Below are 20,135 nucleotides of genomic sequence, written 5' to 3'. Positions count from 1 at the left end.
TGTAGCAGAGTTTATTTTGTTATATTTCGTTAATGCTAGTAGTGTTATTTATTACCTAAGGATTCCCAATTATTAATAGTTCAAGTAGTTCAATATTAATAGCATCCCAATTAGCTTCATTGAATTTATATATAGATTTTCTTGAATGGTTTATTTTTTGAGTGTTTTAAAACAAATGTTAGCAAGAATGGGGCAGTGATCACTACAGAGAGGGGAAAGTACCTGTGTTCAGTTAAAAATGTTAACATTATTAGTAATAAATACCTCAACTAGGGTAGCAGTAGTGTTTGTAATGCGTGTTGGTGATTGTATTAATTTTTTAAGTGATATTTAGTAATTAACCTTGCAAGATGTGAATTAGGTTTCATTATTATAAGGTCAACATTTATGTCACCAGTAATAATGATATTAAGATTAGTATTAGGAACACTCAAAGTAGACCGGTGATTGTTAAATTCATGTGTAGACGAAAGAAAATCGAAAGTGTGGAGAAGAGGAAAAACCTCAGAGGCTCAAGGTATGTGATAAGAGAGGATTTAAGTCGTGAGAACCAATATCTCGTAAGAACATGTCAGTTAGACCAAAGAATTGCAGAAACTTGGGTACAGAACGGGAAAATTTTGGCGCGCCTCAAATCTAATAACACTGTTCACCGGGTTTACCCGGGTTTTGATGTGGACAAACTCTGAATCTCTCCTGAATTGTTAGATCTATTAGAATGGACAAAGCCAATATTTTTTTTCACGTGAGATGTTTATTGAAGAACTTTATACAAACTGCATGTCTTATGTAAGTATCAAAGATTTCATTGTTTAGGTTATGTTTTGTCTCTCGACATGTCTTTGCTTTGTATGATTTAAAAAAAATAAAAAAAATAAAGTTGTATTTACAAATGCACCGATGAGCGAAACATAGATATTTTAGTTAAATCCAAACATGTGTGTAATATATTCCTTTGCAATGAAAGCTTTGCACATGATTTTTTATGGTACTTCAAAATATTTATTGTATACCGAGATTGCCCCTGACAAGCAATGTGTGTAATATACCTGTGTTACGTGCATAACAATTTACACCTGTAAACGCCCTAATGTAATGCAGGCAGTTTTTTTTTCTGTTTTACCATTTTGTACTGAATGAGATGCTTCAGTCTCATATATACATATTTCCACCAATAGAAATGTTAGTAATTGTATTTTTACCTTCTTTGGTTATTATGAGACGACCCAAAACAATAATGCACACGTACGTTTTATGTTCGAGTTATTGCACAGGGACTTGTGTTTCACACTATTGTTATATGATGTGCTTTCGAAATAATATAAATGATAAAACATCGTATAATTTCCAATTTCATGCGATCATTTTTCGTTAAAAATGGTTAGAAAAATGATGAACAAGATACAGAAAAAAATATGGTTTTGACAATACTTTCATGTTGTTAGTGTGCTCGTATCCGAACGCACCATAGGAGACAAAATCTTAATCTCGTCAGCGCTTGCTTACTTCCGGTATATATCTAGCTCCATCATCTCGCTGTTTTTGGAAGGTAAATTGCTGCGCTTTTGTACCCTATTGACAGCTATCAGTATTTTTTGTGTTAGTATTATGTATATGTTTTTGTATCTGTGCTGTTTCATTTTTCGTTACATGTTTTTCCTTTTCAACCTTTGCAAAGCCTGGCATGGTATTGTGGTGAATTTCGGGAGAGTTATCTCCCTTGGACCGTGGACCGCGCCGACACGAGATCTCGTGAGCTACGTGATATCATCGCTGTGACGCGTTGGCGCGGTCTCTTATACTTCTTGATATCGAACCAGCAACACGTGAGCTGAGAGCATTTACAACTACTTGTTGTGACGGTGTGTGAATAACACACACCGAATTCACGACAATTGGTGTCATAAGTGAGAAAGAACTCACGCTATTCGCGCTATTTTGACATTTTTTTCCATATTTTTTTTTCTACCTTGCTGGTCCCCTCTCGCTCGCACGTGCGCTGGCCATTTTGTTGAACTCCTCCTTGGCTGTTTCGAGGAACATAAATAACAGGCTAAGGTATCTCACTACACACCCGTCATCATATGACCCTGGCTGTTACGAGGAAATATAATAACAGGCTAAGGTATCTCACTACACACCCGTCAGCATATGACCCTGGCTGTTACGAGGAACATACAATGACAGGCTTAGGTCTCTCACTATACACCCGCCATCATATGACCCTGGCTGTTTCGAGGAACATAAATAACAGGCTAAGGTATCTCACTACACACCTGTCATCATATGACCCTGGCTGTTACGAGGAACATACAATAACAGGCTAAGGAATCTCACTACACACCCGTCAGCATATGACCTGGCTGTTACGGGGAACATACAATAACAGGCTAAGGTCTCTCACTACACCCCCGTCATCATATGACCCTGGCTGTTACGAGTAACATACAATAACAGGCTTAGGTATCTCACTACACACCCGTCATCATATGACCCTGGCTGTTACGAGGAACATACAATAACAGGCTAAGGGATCTCACTACACACCCGTCAGCATATGACCTGGCTGTTACGGGGAACATACAATAACAGGCTAAGGTATCTCACTCCACACCCGTCATCATATGACCTGGCTGTTACGAGTAACATACAATAACAGGCTAAGGTATCTCACTCCACACCCGTCATCATATGACCTGGCTGTTACGAGTAACATACAATAACAGGCTAAGGTATCTCACTACACACCCTTCAACATATGACCTGGCTGTTACGGGGAACATACAATAACAGGCTAAGGTCTCTCACTACACACCCGTCAGCATATGACCTGGCTGTCACGGGGAACATACAATAACAGGCTAAGGACTCTCACTACACACACGTCATCATATGACCTGGCTATTACGAGTAACAAAAAATAACAGGCTAAGGTATCTCACTACACAACCGTCGGCATATGACCTGGCAGTTACGGGGAACATACAATAACAGGCTAAGGTATCTCACTACACCCCCGTCAACATATGGCCCTGGCTGTTACGAGGAACATACAATAACAGGCTAAGTTCTCTAGCTACACACCCGCCATCATATGACCCTGGCTGTTACGAGGAACATACAATAACAGGCTAAGTTCTCTAGCTACACACCCGCCATCATATGACCCTGGCTGTTACGAGGAACATACAATAACAGGCTAAGGTTTCTCACTACACACCCGTCATCATATGACCTGGCTGTTACGAGGAACATACAATAACAGGCTTAGGTCTCTCACTACCCACCCGTCAACATATGACCTGGCTGTTACGAGTAACATACAATAACAGGCTAAGTTCTCTCACTACACACCCGTCAACATATGACCCTGGCTGTTACGAGGAACATACAATAACAGGCTTAGCTCTCTCACTACACACCCGTCAACATATGACCTGGCTGTTACGAGGAACATACAATAACAGGCTAAGCTCTCTAGCTACACACCCGCCATCATATGACCCTGGCTGTTACGAGGAACATACAATAACAGGCTAAGGTCTCTCACTACACACCCGTCATCATATGACCTGGTTGTTACGAGGAACATACAATAACAGGCTTAGGTCTCTCACTACACACCCGTCAACATATGACCTGGCTGTTACGAGTAACATACAATAACAGGCTAAGGTCTCTCACTACACACCCGTCAAAATATATATGACCCTGGCTGTTACGAGGAACATACAATAACAGGCTAAGGTATCTCACTACACACCCGTCAACATATGACCTGGCTGTTACGAGGAACATACAATAACAGGCTAAGGTATATCACTACACACCCGTCAGTATATGACCTGGCTGTTACGAGGAACATAAGGGATGTACCTTACAATGGTAGTTGTCATTTCAATATAAAACTGGTTATTGCGTGGCCAATGAAATGTGATGTTACGTTGCAAATAAAGAAGAATTACCAGTGGTGTTATATATGTCCATTCAAACACCTCATGTACTGTGTTAGTTGTGAACTTGTGTTAACTTCGGAATTTCGAACAGAATTGTTTCGGCTTTTAATGACAGCAGTTTTACAAATAGCTGTGATCGAACAAATATTTCCTTCGTTTAAATTTGCCTAACTTTATTAAACTCTTGAATTTGTAGTATGAAATTTACAAATACATCACCAAAAGTAATTAGATTTGAAGTACTACATCTAAATCGAACCCCATTCTTCAACGAAATAATGAAAATCAAATTTAAGTAAGCAACATCCTCTTAATATTTACTTTTAGTTTAAAGAAAAATTAGATTCCTTTGTTTTTTGTAGAATTACATCTCGTTAATTTTTTACACATAAATGATTGTGGTTAGTTAACTCAATGTTAGCGAAAAAGTGATAAACACAAACAGGGAATATGTCTATATATAAGGGCAAAGCGATACAAACAAACAGTGAATATTTCCATATGCATGGCAAAACCTAAAACGTCGCAGTTGGGGGTATGATAACGACGATGTCCAAAACTTGTATTCATCATGTGATGGTTTAATGAGAATTCATTAGATCAGAGAATGCCCTTTAACTTTTAGTGGTTCTCTGTATGCTGTGGCTGCACTTTTGCAACGGGTTTAGACGTTCCACCATTGTCCGTATCATTTAAGCTAATTCCTTTGGCTAAATGTTTGGTTGTGGTATTATCAGTTACTTGTTGACTGACACCTATAGAAGCACTTTGGTTTTGACCCTCTGCGGCAGATTCTGAACATGTCAATGAGGTACCATATGTGTATTCCTGTTCTGTCTTTATTATCCTGTCTGCTACAAAGCCATGTCCAGATTTTCGTAGATACTCGAGAAATATATCATAGGCATTGGGACCACGCTGAGGTAAAATGTCTAGCATCTTTCTACATCTTTCGCTTGGTGTTTCCTGTGCCTGTGAAAATGTAATTTTCAGTATTAGTATGTTGTACAACAAATATAACACGTAATTACAAGCAAGTATATAAGAATAAGTCAAAAATTACTTTCCTCGAGGTGAGTTCATTTTTGCAGATACAACATTAACAGCTTATGATGTCATAACATTAGGGCTTACAAAATTTGATGACGTGACACTAATAAAACACTGATGACATCACAGCTGTTGTACAAAATTGATGATACAGTACCACATATTATAATGTACATGTAAATACATATAGGTTACTAAAACGACTATAGAATGTAAATATTAATAAACATATGATTGAACAAAATTGAATTATGCAGTATTTCAATTTGAATTGATCATTGGTTTTAATTGTTTTTAACCTAGATCTCTCCTCTCTACACATTTTGCAAATAGGTAGGACCCAAATTGAATTACCTGTGTATTCCTGTATATGCCTACTCACAGGTAGTACTTGAGGATCATCTGTTCTGATCTACGTAATTCATTACCATTTATCAAATGCAAAACCCATGCCTGTTCATAACAACTACGTCCTTTTGTTTGCCATGTCTATACAATACAAAATTATTTCTTTGGGATAATTAATATACCAGTAAACCTTCTAAATGTTCAAGCCGCTTTCCAACTTGCCTGTATCAATAACTATAGTATCCAGGTGCGAGGCTATTTGGTGTGACTAGAAAAGAAGTCAAGCTAGTTACACTGACCGTAGGCTTGCTATATATGTAAACTGCAAATATGTATATGCAGATACATAAAGCAAATAAACTGTAAATATGAATCTGCAGATAAATATCCACCATTAAATTTCACACATATAACCAAAAAATCATAAACATATTTGCTCATATATCCATGGTATGGTTTATATCAGGAGTAAACTATTAACATCAATGGTTTTATCTGGTGTCCGAATCAGAAAACAATAATCTTAAATATAAAAAATAACATTAGTTTCAAATGTTCCGTATCATTTGATCTGATCATTTGTGATATTGGTGTATCGTAGGTGGACGCCACTTTTGTTCCTGTTTCAGTACCTTTGCAATGTTCGTTATATTTATCATTGAAATAAACGGTATTGCAATCTGATACAATTTTCAAGGCATCAGTTATAAAATTGTGATCTATCTAGAATATATGATCCTGTATTGATATAATCTAAACCTATACTATAACTACAGCGATAGCTACGTCGTACTGTATGTTTTCACCTCTGCAGTTTCGGAGAAGGAATAGCTATAACCATCTCCATATTTTAAGCAGGTTTATTTCAGTGCCTTCTGATGAGGGGACATAAAAGAAACAAAAACTGATCTGCTGCCATCAATGCGAGACTCGAGGATATAAATATTTTCTTTTCTTACTTCACTACCCGTTTTGTTCGTTAGTGTTTCCTCGTACACCGGTCTTCATATAACCTTAGCTGTTGTACGAACGTTAATCGTGTAATAAACAAATAAATGAGACCTACAGACTTCCTACATCAATTATGCTAGTTTAATTACAAGTGATAACGATACGCAACAAGATAGTGGACGTTGCTGGTGGACGATCAGTTCTAGAGGTTGGCTGTAACCTTAAAGAAGGATTCTCTTCTTGCACATTTAAATGAAATACTAGTTTAGGTAGTTATTTGTGGTAGTCGAATGCTGTTAATTTGTAACGTTATATAGGGTTTCATATGTACCTTTTCATTTTCTAGGTATTTTTCAAATTTTTAGAAACACTTTAAACATCTATATCTTTCATTTACGCACCACTTATGAGTCATATATAGATATGCCAGTAAAATGTTTACTTTGTTTGACTCTCTGCATCTTCAAACAAGATTTTTGAAATCGATACTTCATATCTTTGCATTTTATTGATTATATTTTAAACCCCGGCTACCTAAAATCTTTAACCAACATGAACTTTAAATCGTGTTAAATTGATGAACATGGTCGGGATATCTATTGGATAGTATTGTATTAAAGAAAACACTGGATTCCCAATAATATACTTTCCCTTTTCTTCTCATGGATCAATATTACGCTTGACATCAAATTTTACAGGGCATTTCAACACATAACTACAATGGCTATTAATTTGTCAAGATTAGAGTCATACTCCCAGAAAAAGGGGAAAAAAAGAAGAATTTTAATGAGTGTCTGTGAACTTTGCCTGGCTAATAAATTAATCTAAGATCTGTACAAGTAGGTGATAACATTTCTAGGGTCGGCAGCAGAAACACATATTTTTGTTTTGACCAAGCAATTTGACCTCTTTAAAACAAAGTGATGAAGTACCTTTATTCGTTCAATCATTTGTTTGGTGAAAACTCTTTCATCAGAAATCTGATCCTGAATTTCTTCGTCTGGTTTGATATTTTTAACAAGAAACGACCGGAGGTTCCGGAGAATCTTGTCGTGTATCTCATCCATTTGGTGTTTTGCACGTCCTTCTGAATTTCATGCTGAAAACATAAATTCTAGTGTTACATACTTAATCAGAATGAAGTTTGATTTTCTTAAAGTTTGATTGAATTGTCTTTCGTTTTACCTGTTTACCTGCGCCCAGTTGTTCAAAGGGTGATTACCTTAATCAGTGATTAGCACAAATTTTATTTTTTGTAAATCTTCAAAACAAAACCATTGAATATAGCAAATATTTAGTAGAGTGAATTTACATGCAATATTGAGTATACCTGGTATATTTTTAAAGGTTGAAAAATGTCGTTAAACAGTGATTAAGCTAATCACCTTTTGAACAATTGGGTCCTGGTCACTGTCACCCCATGACATATTAAACACAGTAAACAAACAATACCATGACGTAAAGGGAATAATCAGATGACGTCATAATCAGCACTTCACGGGAAAGTAATGTGTAAATCAAGGTAACAAACGGATTGTAAATCATGCTGAAAAGTATTGCTTTTAAAATGGTATTAGAATGATGGGAGAAAAACAATCATCCCCTACCATCACTTTCACAGAAAAATCTCCAACTCTCGGGGTGAGTATTAGGTTGTCTTACCCTCGCCTGATCCTCGGGTTAGACAACCAAATAAATTACCCCTTTGGGTTGGATATTTCTGTCAGGGTAAAGAAAGGTTATATTAAGCAAGCATTGACGAGGCGACATATGTTCAGCTCATTGGAGTTTTAAAGGCATTGATTTGTTATCGACCTGACTAAAACGCCGGAAAAAACCCCAAAACAAAATCACATGCTGTCATACTGTTCTACAAGTACATTACTGTTGCATTGTTTTTGTGGTTTGACCAATGTTAACGGTGTATTGATTGAGAATGATCTAGATTGTACTTAGGTGTCATGGTAGAAAGAACTGAGCATTTGTTCCTACTATACGGTTTAATATTCGCGTTAATGTGTGTTCAAGAATTTTTGTGGAAAAGCAAATGCGTGAATTTATCATGAAAATTATCGTTTATAATGAATTCACAAGACAAACCATACATTTCTAAACGTTCATCTGAAAACGGATCATACGTGTGTTTTAGCTTTCCTGATACAAAGTATCTTTGCCTGTGACATCACGCCCACTGTCAACTCTTTTCATTAAACAACTTCACATTAAACATTGTATTTTGTATGGAGTGCTGAGATGAGGGCTATAATGTTTCAACAATTGAATAAAGGGTCAATGCATAACAAATTCTAGCAGGAACAACAAGGTCTGGAGTATTGGTTGATGTAGTTGCCTGTATCTAGTCGAGATGCAGCGCTGTATGCTTTGTTCTAATAAACAACGTCTGCCCTACGTTTATGCGTTAGCTCATTTGAAATGCTTAGTGAAGTCTACGACATGAATGCTTGCTCAAGTCTGCACCAACAACACACACACATATTAATAATGCCTAATGTGTGATACTTAATACTTAACTCAGCCCTTTTGATATAACAACATGAACATATATATTTCTTTTCTTGCCAGTCTATTGAAGAGACTGTTCATGTGATGTTTATGTTTAATACTGCTAAAACGAAAGTAGAGACATTATATTTCTTTGTGATATAACAATAATAATAATTCGAGGCTTTATCACAATCTAGTTCGTAGGCTGTCTCAAAGCGATTCACAAATTATTATCCGTGGTTATAGGGCCTTTGTAACCAGTCAATATCTTTCTCACATACAGCCGGTGCTGCCATTTTGGCGCTCACAGCTAGCATTCTACAATTCTAGCACTGCCCAACCACGTACTCATGTACAGCTGAGTAGACTGGATAATCAACTGAGTAGAAACATTCTTCGTAAGTTAAATAGATTGATTCGAATGTAGGTACTTGCTCATAGTCTCAATTATTCAATATAATAAATCACAAGCATATTTACATTTATACACTTTTGTTGATATGAGTTCTTTGCAGGTGATGGACATACTCCCTCTGTCAATACTTACCTGGTGATGATCTACGTCTTGAAATGGTTAATATTCATTATTTGAACACAAGAAACATTTGTGGAAGGTGTGTCTTGATTTTTCATTCAACAAATAAGTTAAGCTTTTAAAGCTCTTTTTCACTAAAATTGGGTTTTCCCAATTGATGTTAAAATAGACTTGCATTATAACCTAAACGGAAGCCGTTGGGGAGCATTTAATCTATTTCGACTTATAATAAATTGGAACGGTTGTACATAAGCAATGTTACCTTCGGAATTGAAAGCCTGTTTTTGCTTGGAAATTAAAGCAATGTTTAATACTTTCTTCCACAAGTTACGGGGGAGGTAATATTCTTAATTCAACACGGCAGGAATCGCTTAAGCTGGGAGCAGTTCTTATTTCAAATATACCAGATAACATGTTTTGATGAGGATGAACAAATGATTGGTCATTTTCTTGTTTGAATTTATTACATGTCCGTATTTCCTCTCAATATACACTAGAGTCTGGCCTTTTGTACGTGTAATTGTGCTGAGGAAGAGCTTCTGATAATGTGATTCATATACCACATCTGTGGCTTCTACTGTAGACGCCATTTTCGCTTTACAATCTTTAATTAATCGTTCTTTAAAAAAGAAAAAAAGTCTCTATTGTTGTTTCATAGATTATACAAAAGCGTTTGATTTTAATAATAGACAGAATGTATGGTATAAAATGATCAAAGAAGGTGTAGAAGGTAAACATCTGAAAGTGATCAGATCAATTTATAAAAGTGTGAAATGTTGTGTTAAATATAATGGTACTCTCTTCGATTTTTTAAAATATTGAAAACGGATTATTTCAGGGGGAAATATGATCACCCCTTTTGTTTGCTATATATGTAAATGATTGTGAAATGCAGTTTTTTTCAGATATTTGTCAATCTATTGAAATACTGGATATCAATATGTTTTTACTTATATATGCAGATGATATGTTGATTATATCTGAAACACCAGTGGGTTTGCAAACAATGTTAGACTCTCTTGCAAATTATACCAAAAAATTGGATTTTACCGTAAATACTGGGAAAACAAAAAGTGTCGTGTTTAGAAATGGAGGGATATTAAGGGGAAATGAATTATGGTTTTACTAAGGAAAAAATTGGAAGTTGTCGATCAATTTAATTACCTTGGTGTACTAATGAATTTTAACGGAAAATTTAGACAAACTCAAAAGCAAGTTGCTGACCAGGGGAGAAAAGCTTTGTATGCATTATTAAATGTTTGTAAGAAAAAATGTTTTAATATAGGAATTCAATTGTCTGTTTTTGATACCTATGTAAATAGTGTTTTAAGTTATGGAGCAGAAGTATGGGGCTTCCATGCCGCATCAGATATCGAAAAATTGCATGTGAGATTCTGCAAACAAATATTAAGATTACACAAAAAAAACTAGTAATGTTATGGTGTATTATGAACTTGGAAGATATCCCATGAAAATAGTTAGAAAATTACGAACATTCAAATATTGGATAAAACTGAGATATGTAGGAAATTGTATTCTAAGGTCATGCTATGATGATATGCTTTGTAATGATGACATTTGGTTAATGAGTGAAAAACAAGAATTATACAGAATTGGTCGTGGAAATGTGTGGGAATCCTCCAGTTAAAATAATAACACTTTTTATATTATAAAAGAACGTCTTTGTGACATATTCAGACAAGAATGTTTTGAAAAAAAGCAATCTTCTCCTAAAGGAGCATTGTATCAATATGTGTGTAATTTTCGTCACCAGTATTATTGATCAAAACCTGTAAATATAAATTATTTAAAACAAATATGTCACATTTGAATGTCTGCACATATTTTAAATATTAAGTGTGGCAGATATAATAGAACTGATAGACAAAACAGATTGTGTACAGTATGTGACCTGAATGATGTCGAGGATGAGTTCCATTTCATTTTAAAATGTTCTTGCTATATTGATATAAGGTTGAAACTAATTAAGAAATATTATGTAAGACATACAAGCATGTATAAATTAAAGTATAAACTACTTACTTGTGAGAATGTATCCGACATTCGAAATCTTGGCAAATTTTTAATACAAGCAAACAAGAGGAGATCTGAGCTGATTGCTGGTTAGTGTTCACTCTCCACGGTGTATGTGTGTGCGTGAATGGGTGTGTGTATCATATTGTATGTTGTCTCTGTGTTGTTTTGTATATGTTATAACTGATAAGACAACCGACTTAAAGTAATAAAGAACTTGAACATATCCTAATGTCAGGAAGTGTATACTTATTGTTCTTGAATACGCGTGGGTTTTTTTAATCATTCTTAACATTTTTGAATTCTAATATATAAGATAAAGGTTTTACACAAATAAGGTGATTGTACTTTTAATATTTGGAAATAGATACAGTATTCCAAAAATACTGCATCATACAGCTGTTTCGTCTTTCTAGGAACTATCGTTGAAGCTAAGAGCCAAAAAGTTTGAAATCCAAAATGCTCTAAACATCTGTTGAAACAGCGGGAATCAAGGTGAATAAAACAGAGGGAATCAAGGTGAGTAAAACAGAGGGAATCAAGGTGAATATAAAACGCATTAATTAGGTGAACTGTTAAATATCAAATTAAATTCTGATTGCTCAAACGTTACTAGTTTCGTATCTGCGAAGTTCGAGATCAAATTAACATCTTTTCATCACTCTACTCTTGATGAATTCTTGTTGGTAGATTTTAATTCATTTTAGGAAGAATATGTACCTCTTGGTTCAGACATATTGTTTAAGTGTACGCATATATGTAACACAGTTAATCGGTTGTCACGACAGAAGGTCAATAATTGGAATTTTGGAAATCCTTTATCCCAGCCTGCAACTGACCATCCTCGACATCCAGGGATTACACTCACTTTCCCACCCCTGGAATATGTCATAGCAAAATTGAAGGCTAAGTGTGGGCCACCTTTCTAGTACGATCCTTTGAAATACATCAAAAGAATCTCGCGGTCATGTAACGGTAAAAATTAGTCGGACGTCTCTCCTTTGTAATCTTCAAAGGACAGGTATCAGCCTAGCGATTGGTATTGTATTTTTACCCAAGACCAATCAAACAGCTTTCCTCATGCCTTCAATTTTGCTATGACATATTCCAGGGGTGTAGAGAGCGAAAGTGAGCGTAACCCCTGGATATCGAGGATGGCTACTGGTAAAATAGCATCAATCTATGCATATCGGTCATTCAGAAGCATCTGTTTAATGTTCAAAGTTGATACAGGATGGAAGACAGACGCTATATCATCGTCTTATCTCACTTTGTCCTTCCGGTCAGGTGAGTTACCAACCATAAGGTGATTACAACAGGCAAGTTTTCAATATTTATACGCGTACGGAACAACACTAGGTAGAGATTGGTAAATTTCGCCAAAAATCAGAAACGACTTTCAATAAATAACAAATACATGTTTATGACAAATGGATACATGTTTATGACAAATGGAACATGCTCTTTATTTTCATAGTTTAATTCTTGCTCTCATACATGCTTAATAATGCTCAGGAAATCTCACCCGGTACAATAATACATATTATAATTTATGTATCTGTATGTCATGTCAGCTACATGTCTTAAGTGATTTTTTTCCAGACTAAATCAAACATTTTTATCTGATGATATAACGCTTGATATAAGACCCATGTGGGCTTACATCCGGGCCAACAAGTGTTTAATATACTTGTACACATTGTTTTCAAAATTGTCGTAAAATAAATAAAGTTTATTTATATATTTGTGATATTACTAAAAGAATACAAAGTTCTTTAACGTGATCATATACTGTTTAAACCTCATTCGTGTAGTCAAGTCAGTGTACATGTTAAAAGCTTAACCGTGGTGGATGTAGGGTTTTGTCTTATAATTAGGCATTTTTAAAGATTTTAAGCACAGTATTAACTTTTAACATAATTTCATATTAAAAACATCAGCAAGAAAACATCCTCGTGCCAAAAGCTTTCAACAGCTACACAAAAGGTCGGGAAATTCTACTACTATTTAAAATTCAGATCAAATCTTCTGTTTGCAGTTCCGTCTTTGCGTATTGCAGAGTTATCTTCTCTTGTGAGCAGTTATTGATTGTTACGTCATTGGTTTGTGTGAGAAAAATACGTCGTTTCTCAAAAATTGATGACGTTACTCTCACAAACAAATGACTTAACAATCAATACCTGCTCACAGGAGAAGATAACTCTGCAATACGTGGAAATTATATATTACACATAAGTTTCCCAAATCAAAGTAATGTAGTGTGAAATGGCAATTACAACTGTGTAGAGATTATTTGCAAGGTGTTTATCTAAAATTCAAAATAGTCGTCATTAGGATCAGTTATATCAACAGATGTAATTCAATTGTAAATATTCTTTAAAACGCTTATAAAAGTCCTATCTAAAAGCCGGTAAGTAAAAGCCGACGCATCTCAAATATGACGTTGTGGACTGACAAGAGTTGATCATTAATAAAATACAATAAAAAGGTCAGAGAAATTTGAAATGAATTTCTATAGTACTAACATCCGACTGTCGATCTACAATTACAAACACATAAAGAATTAGAGGACAAAGAGGTGTAAAATCCGTAAATTCGAACTTAAAATTTACGAGACAAGGGCAAAATGTGAATAAAGTAAAAATACAAACACTGAAACCAATGAAAACCTACAACCAGAATAACAGCAGGTGTTCCGCAGGAAAAAGTCTTCTGTTTTATTGATTACACTCCCCATGCACTGTCTGGGGTTCTGTTTTACTGATATGGGTCACAGTGACCCATATCAGTATAAAGCATATGTATCTTTAAGACATTTCAAACCTCTTTGCTTCGTGTAAATCGAAGTCAAATCCAAGCAACGCGATATTCTCAAAGGAACCGGGATAATCACAACAAAAACATGGCACAATAATGAGCGTGATAAAAATCGTCAATGTTAAAAGCATATCATATTTACCAACATGATCACAGTACATAGGAACAAATTATATATATTACACAGTAATAATAATGTAACAATGGATAATTTACATAGCTTTCTACATACGATCGCAAATTAAGAAAGATATTTCACCTGTAGTTATTAGTGTAATAATGCAATAATAGGATATATGGGAAAATAACCACCTAATTAAATTACATATATGTACAGAGTTAACAATACATTACGTTATGGATATGATACAAATACAATTATTTCCATATACAGATAACTTTCCGACTTTCTAAACTTCTAACAAAGACTTCCACATTTACAATCATGATGCATACTTAAAATAAAAAATATAGTTACTCCAACTACGGGTTGAGTGCCACAAACTTCCCTTTATTGAACTATTCCAAATCATGAAGCAGTGTAGTGTATTATCTATCTTTGCTGTTAGATGACAGAAAACTCTATCAGCAGATTGAATTTACAAACAATGAACTTTTACAAAAGCGAATAATCTGGTTTCATCCATATTCAAACAGACATGTACTTTTATAATGCCCCATCTATTCAGACAATTTGCAGTACTAAATCTAAAAATGCTTTCTTAGATTTGATCAGGTCTTTGTTATTTTGGGTGTGTCAAATTCATCATTGCTCAAAATCCTTGATTCAATTCTAAATTGAACATATTACATAAAGCTAATTGGAGAAAGAATACTACTGCTTCCACATATAATAAATATGCAGAGCAAATTGATGAAGCTTGGTTATTAAAGTCAAAAGGTGATGATATTTCCTACCCATTTAAATCGATTTCGGTGTTATTAACAAATAAAAACTTTTAATTCTCTTTCATATAATTAATTTCAGAAATGTTTAAAATAATAAAATATTACAATTTTATATCCATTAGCATTCAATTAGTTACATTGTATCAATGCTATAATATTGCATTTAATTTCAGAGCGAGGAGACGGTCGACTAGTCACAAAAACCCGACTCATGTCCAATTTATAAAGGAGATAACCAGCTGGAAATATCATCATCCTCATATACAGGACCCAGGTGAGGTCCTACCTTCCAGGATAGGTACCCACCTGCTCGTTAGAACAGTTTTTGGCATCCTACATCAGATGAACAGAGGAAATACTAACAACGTGTCTTTTCCATGACGTTTGACTGTACTAATTCACATTTGCCACTTCAGGGCAAAATTCACAAATATGCTTCATCTTGAAAATAATGTCATATTTGTGCACTTTTGGGTTAAGTTAATGAGAATGATGACAGACGAATTGTTGTTTTTATTACCATTTACAGTATCCGGGCTGGTCTAGTGGTTTAGTGACCTGAAGGAAGAAGAAGAATGCAGTCCCGAGTTTATGAGTACAAACCTTTCTAATAAATCAGATCCACCATCTTGCATTGAGGTGTTGTGGACCAATTTACAGTGAAGAAGAGGTTTTGTGTGTTAAGCAAACTTTCAACAAACAGCATCTCAGAATGGAAAATGGAGAGTGAAACAGAGTGAAAGAAAAAGCATTTTCCTTGGGAAGAGAAATTAATACAAACTTCAGTTCAGAACTGGTAAATAAAATTATTTGCTTCATCTTGTGCTCAAAAATCAACATTGCTGAAAATTGCAAGGTAGCAACAGAGTTATAAGTTCTCCCACTAATTATTTTGAAAATAAACAAGCTATTAGAATCAGAATAACTGTGGTTTATGCACTGTTTCGATGAAAACGTAAAAAAGTTGTTACAAGCAATGACCTGCATTAGAATACTATACCGTTCTACATTTTAGAACGCCATGTTATGCATTGAAGATCTGAGAACTGGACAGATCTGGTGTAATGCACACGTGAGTTTGGATCACTAGTAACCGTGTAAATATATTGAATTATCATTCCTTGGAAAACTTTTGTAATAAGCTTTAAAAATGCATTTTGTAAGTGTTTGAGGATACACATTTGTAATTAGCCACGTGCACACATTTTGTAAGTATCCTTGGACTTGCAACCTTGGACATACATTTTGTTAGCATTTGTAGACACACATTTGTAATACGCCTCGGGCATATATTATAAGTGTCCATGGACAAACAATACATAATCTTTTTAAATCATAGACCAACATTTTGCAAAAGTCTGTAGCTTGTACACACATTTTTCTAGTAACTGTGAGAACCTTTTCGTAATTAGCCTTTCACATTTTAAAATCATAAACACACCTATTGTAAGAGTCCTTGTACACACATTTGGAAAGGATCTGAGGACAGTTATATATACATATTGCTATTGGTGGGTAGGCATAGCGAGCATTGCTAAAGTGATCTATTGAGTGACGTCATACATAATGTACTTTATGGCGTCATGATTTCTCCTTTATAAGGTCTGAAGGATCTCGTTGAAGAGATGAAAGTTCTTGGGGCATGTTGTTAAGATATTTTCTTTCCATATTTTGTCTTCGTTTGTAAGGATAATTTTACTACTGTTATATATATATATAGTACTCATCCTGCGATACACATCTTGTTAATGTGTTCTTTTTTTTGACTCGCGTGTAATTTTCTTAGACATACATGTTATAATGAGCTGATGGTGCATACATGAACAGTTGTAGTGCCAGCCAATCATGTCTGTTTACCTCTATTGTATCACAGACAACAGCAGTGTGAGAGGTTGACAAACACCTGTCAATCGTAACCTGTATCAATAAAACTGTATGCAAGTACAGTTTATACACCTGTTGATGGGTTGAAGTACCAGTCCTTTGTCAGTGTATTACATGGAGCAGGCACCTGTACCTCCATAGACAGGGGATCACACATACTGGCCACACGGCAATTTACCTGGAAAACACAACAAGCCATGCTAAAACTGGAATGAAATTATGGCATATGCAAATCTTTTTTCTTAAAATCAAGTGTTTGAATGTCTATCAGAATGTTGCCTTACACATGATTTTTTTTCTTATTTCCTGCATAAGTTTCCCTAAATAGATCACCAAACTCCTTTATAACACTACGATTTCTCTGGAGAAATGGTGGCAGTATAATTACACTGTATATAACACTATATGGCTTTCGACGGGCGTATATTGTTCCGCCCGCTGTACCCTTGTTTCTATTTATCTGCCAGGTATTATCTATATAATTTATAAATAAATATTCGCATATGGATACTTTTGTGCTAATTTAGTCAACATGAAAAGTTTGTACACCGCATAAATTAAAATTTCTACTTTTACAGTATATGCTTGATTTTCTGTTCTCATTTCAGTGACTTACTCAGGAAGAATGACGATAATACAAAAAACTGAAAAAAAATAACAAGATTATTTGGTGTCTTTGACAAACATTCTTATTAGTATGATAGCAGTGATTTTCTACAGTTATTGAATGGCTAGATGTACAGACCTGTGTCATCATCGCATGAATATCACATGATGCCGCCTTTTCACGGAAAACCTCCACAAGTTTACGAATGTACCAACTTCCCTCCTCTCTGTTTCTGTAGGACACATGACCTGTAATATGATATTTCAGTTAGCTTTGTAACGGCAGCTCAAAGGTCAAATGAGCTATGGCTTCAGTAATTTCAACTTAGTATGAAATAAATTCTTTAAGTGTTTGTATACTTGTAAGAAAGGAATATATTGCTAACGTGTTGATTTTAGTGGTGCATCATTTTGGTACTTTTCATAGTGATTCTGATCTCGTGTAATGATGTACTTTTGTATGTAGAGGATCAAGTTTCATCAAATAGAGCCACAGCCTGTATTCCTGGAATCTTTCTCATGCTGCAAACGTGTTCCAATGATAAACTAGCAAGAACATTTCACATTTCATCAATAAAATGGAAGAGTGTTGGAGACTTAAGGTGCTGAATACTGTTTCCAATGTTTACACTTGACTTTATGAGCACGTTACATAATTGATAGGTGAGATATAAGAAAGTTGGTTTGACCACAGAATTCAGGCTTTAGCATGAGAACATTTTCATGAATAAGGGCCACAGCCTATCTGTATAAGGAGGAAATAAGCAGACTTAGGTTGTTATCATTCTGTAATAAATAGGTATACCTCCTTTCAAAAAGAATAACACACTAAGATCCCTGTCTACAACAATATTAATCTTAATCGAAAAGAAAACACTTGACAAAAGATTAAATTTCTTTTGTTTTTAAGATGAAATGTAATGCTGCCCTAAGTAAAACTTCTAAAAAAGGACCACTGAAGGTCACTGAAGGTCACTGAAGAATTATTCTTAAGAACTGGAGTATTCTCCCTTCAATAAACATGATGAAGCAACTTAAAGGATGATCAAACATCTGACTGGGTGGACATTTCCAAGCATAAAGTATCTGGCTGAATTAATCCATTGTTGGGTAAAGAGCTTGCTAATTTCATTACATTCTCCTTTTACCAATCACACAAATACCTTTTATTTTCATATTTATGTACAGTAAAACCTCAATATTACACCCCTCATTTCATTTGCTTCCTCACTTACGGCCATCAGTCCCTTTTTCTCTTTTTCAAAAGTATTCCTTTATACATTTCAAATATAGATGATTTAAATCTGGACGTTGTCATTGATGTACATTTACTGCTCATAGGAAATAAAAATCTGTCGGTAGAAGTAAACACTTCAATTTTTAAGTTAATGTGATATAACATTAGCTCATCATATTTATATCTGTTGTATTATTTCATTTATTGTATGAAAAATTGTTATTTATTGTGATCAAATTATGCTATTTCTCAGTTTATGTAAAAATAATTGTGGAGAGGGCTTTTGTAATGTTGATATAACTTGTGCCTAATCCGTTTGCTTCATTTATGCAATAAAATATGTTTAAATAAAAAAAATACATTTCCCCCAATTTATTGCCAAACCCCTTAATAACACTAAAATTTCTCTGGGGAAATGGTGGCAATATAGCGAAACTTTACTGTATGTTTCAATCTCAATTCTAAATAGTTACAGTTTCATTTAAGATAGACCTTTAATTAAACAAGAAAATCTACCATGGAAAGTGGAATAGGCAAGGTACAAATCCTGAAAGCTTGGAACTAGTACTGGTGACGTGTCATCTGGAGGATGTGCACAGAGTGGGTCAGTATCAGTCTTCACTGCATCAAAAGGTAAAGTTCCTCCTATGGTACCAACAGCCGGGTAGCCAACATCCCTCTGATCTGTTGAACAAGGGAGACAATTAAAAAACAAGAGGCCCATGGGCCTTAACGGTCACCTGAGTCCTACAGTATTTATTTTTGTTGTTGAAATATGTACCAATTTGAATAAAAAATAGTTAAGTATAATGTTAATTTAACTTTGTCAGGACCATGAGCTGATCATGCCTAGACCGATTTTCAGTGAGATCGGCCTATTAGAACTTGTTTTTAAGTTTGAAATAGGTATTTACAAAATAGCGGCCATTGCAGCCAAATTGTATTTCTGATTGACCCGAAAATTAACAACACTTTGTCAGGACCATGATTCGATCATTCCTACAAAGTTTCAGTTCAATCGGCCTATTAGAACTTGACTTTAAGTTTGAAATAGTTTTTCAAAATGGCGGCCATGGCGGCCATATTGGATTTCTGATTGACCCAAAAAAAATAACAACACTTTGTCAGGACCATGAGTCGATCATTCCTACCAACTTTCAGTTCAATCGCCCCAGCAGAACTTGACTTTAAGTTTGAAATAGGTATTTTCAAAATGGCAGCCATGGCGGCCATATTGGATTTCTGATCGACCCGAAAAATAACAACACTTTGTCAGGACCATGAGTCGATCATTCCTACCAAC

General features: G+C 34.9%; 2 protein-coding genes across 3 annotated transcripts in view; both read right to left on the bottom strand.

Moving 5' to 3' along the window:
• Window positions 1-3,450: 3,450 nt before the first annotated feature.
• LOC110446173 (death domain-containing protein CRADD-like) lies at window positions 3,451-9,527 on the bottom strand. 2 transcript variants are annotated; one of them, XM_021491186.1, is made up of 3 exons: window positions 9,358-9,527; window positions 7,238-7,404; window positions 3,451-4,928 (listed from the first exon to the last, which is right to left on the bottom strand). In XM_021491186.1, exons 2-3 carry the CDS (start codon window positions 7,370-7,372, stop codon window positions 4,578-4,580), a joined length of 486 nt encoding a protein of 161 aa, XP_021346861.1. In that variant the 5' UTR covers window positions 7,373-7,404; window positions 9,358-9,527; the 3' UTR covers window positions 3,451-4,577. The 2 variants fall into 2 exon arrangements, with proteins under 2 accessions (XP_021346861.1, XP_021346862.1); XM_021491187.1 differs by having other exon boundaries at window positions 9,291-9,358.
• Window positions 9,528-14,094: 4,567 nt separating this feature from the next.
• The window catches only part of LOC110446170 (cell death protein 3-like), a 23,657-nt gene continuing 17,616 nt past the window's right edge, over window positions 14,095-20,135 (bottom strand). Inside the window, exons 8-10 of the mRNA XM_021491184.1 lie at window positions 19,349-19,516; window positions 17,735-17,844; window positions 14,095-17,167 (exon numbers count right to left, since the gene is read on the bottom strand). Of these exons, the coding sequence (XP_021346859.1) occupies window positions 17,054-17,167; window positions 17,735-17,844; window positions 19,349-19,516 (392 nt within the window). The 3' untranslated portion in view covers window positions 14,095-17,053. The remainder of the gene's footprint in view (window positions 17,168-17,734; window positions 17,845-19,348; window positions 19,517-20,135) is intronic.

Source organism: Mizuhopecten yessoensis, unplaced genomic scaffold (genome assembly GCF_002113885.1).
Source record: "Mizuhopecten yessoensis strain PY_sf001 unplaced genomic scaffold, ASM211388v2 scaffold2599, whole genome shotgun sequence".
Classification (NCBI taxonomy): Eukaryota; Metazoa; Mollusca; class Bivalvia; order Pectinida; family Pectinidae; genus Mizuhopecten; species Mizuhopecten yessoensis.
The sequence above is the reverse complement of the archived record's forward strand: the minus strand, read 5'-3'. Positions and strand labels throughout refer to the sequence as shown.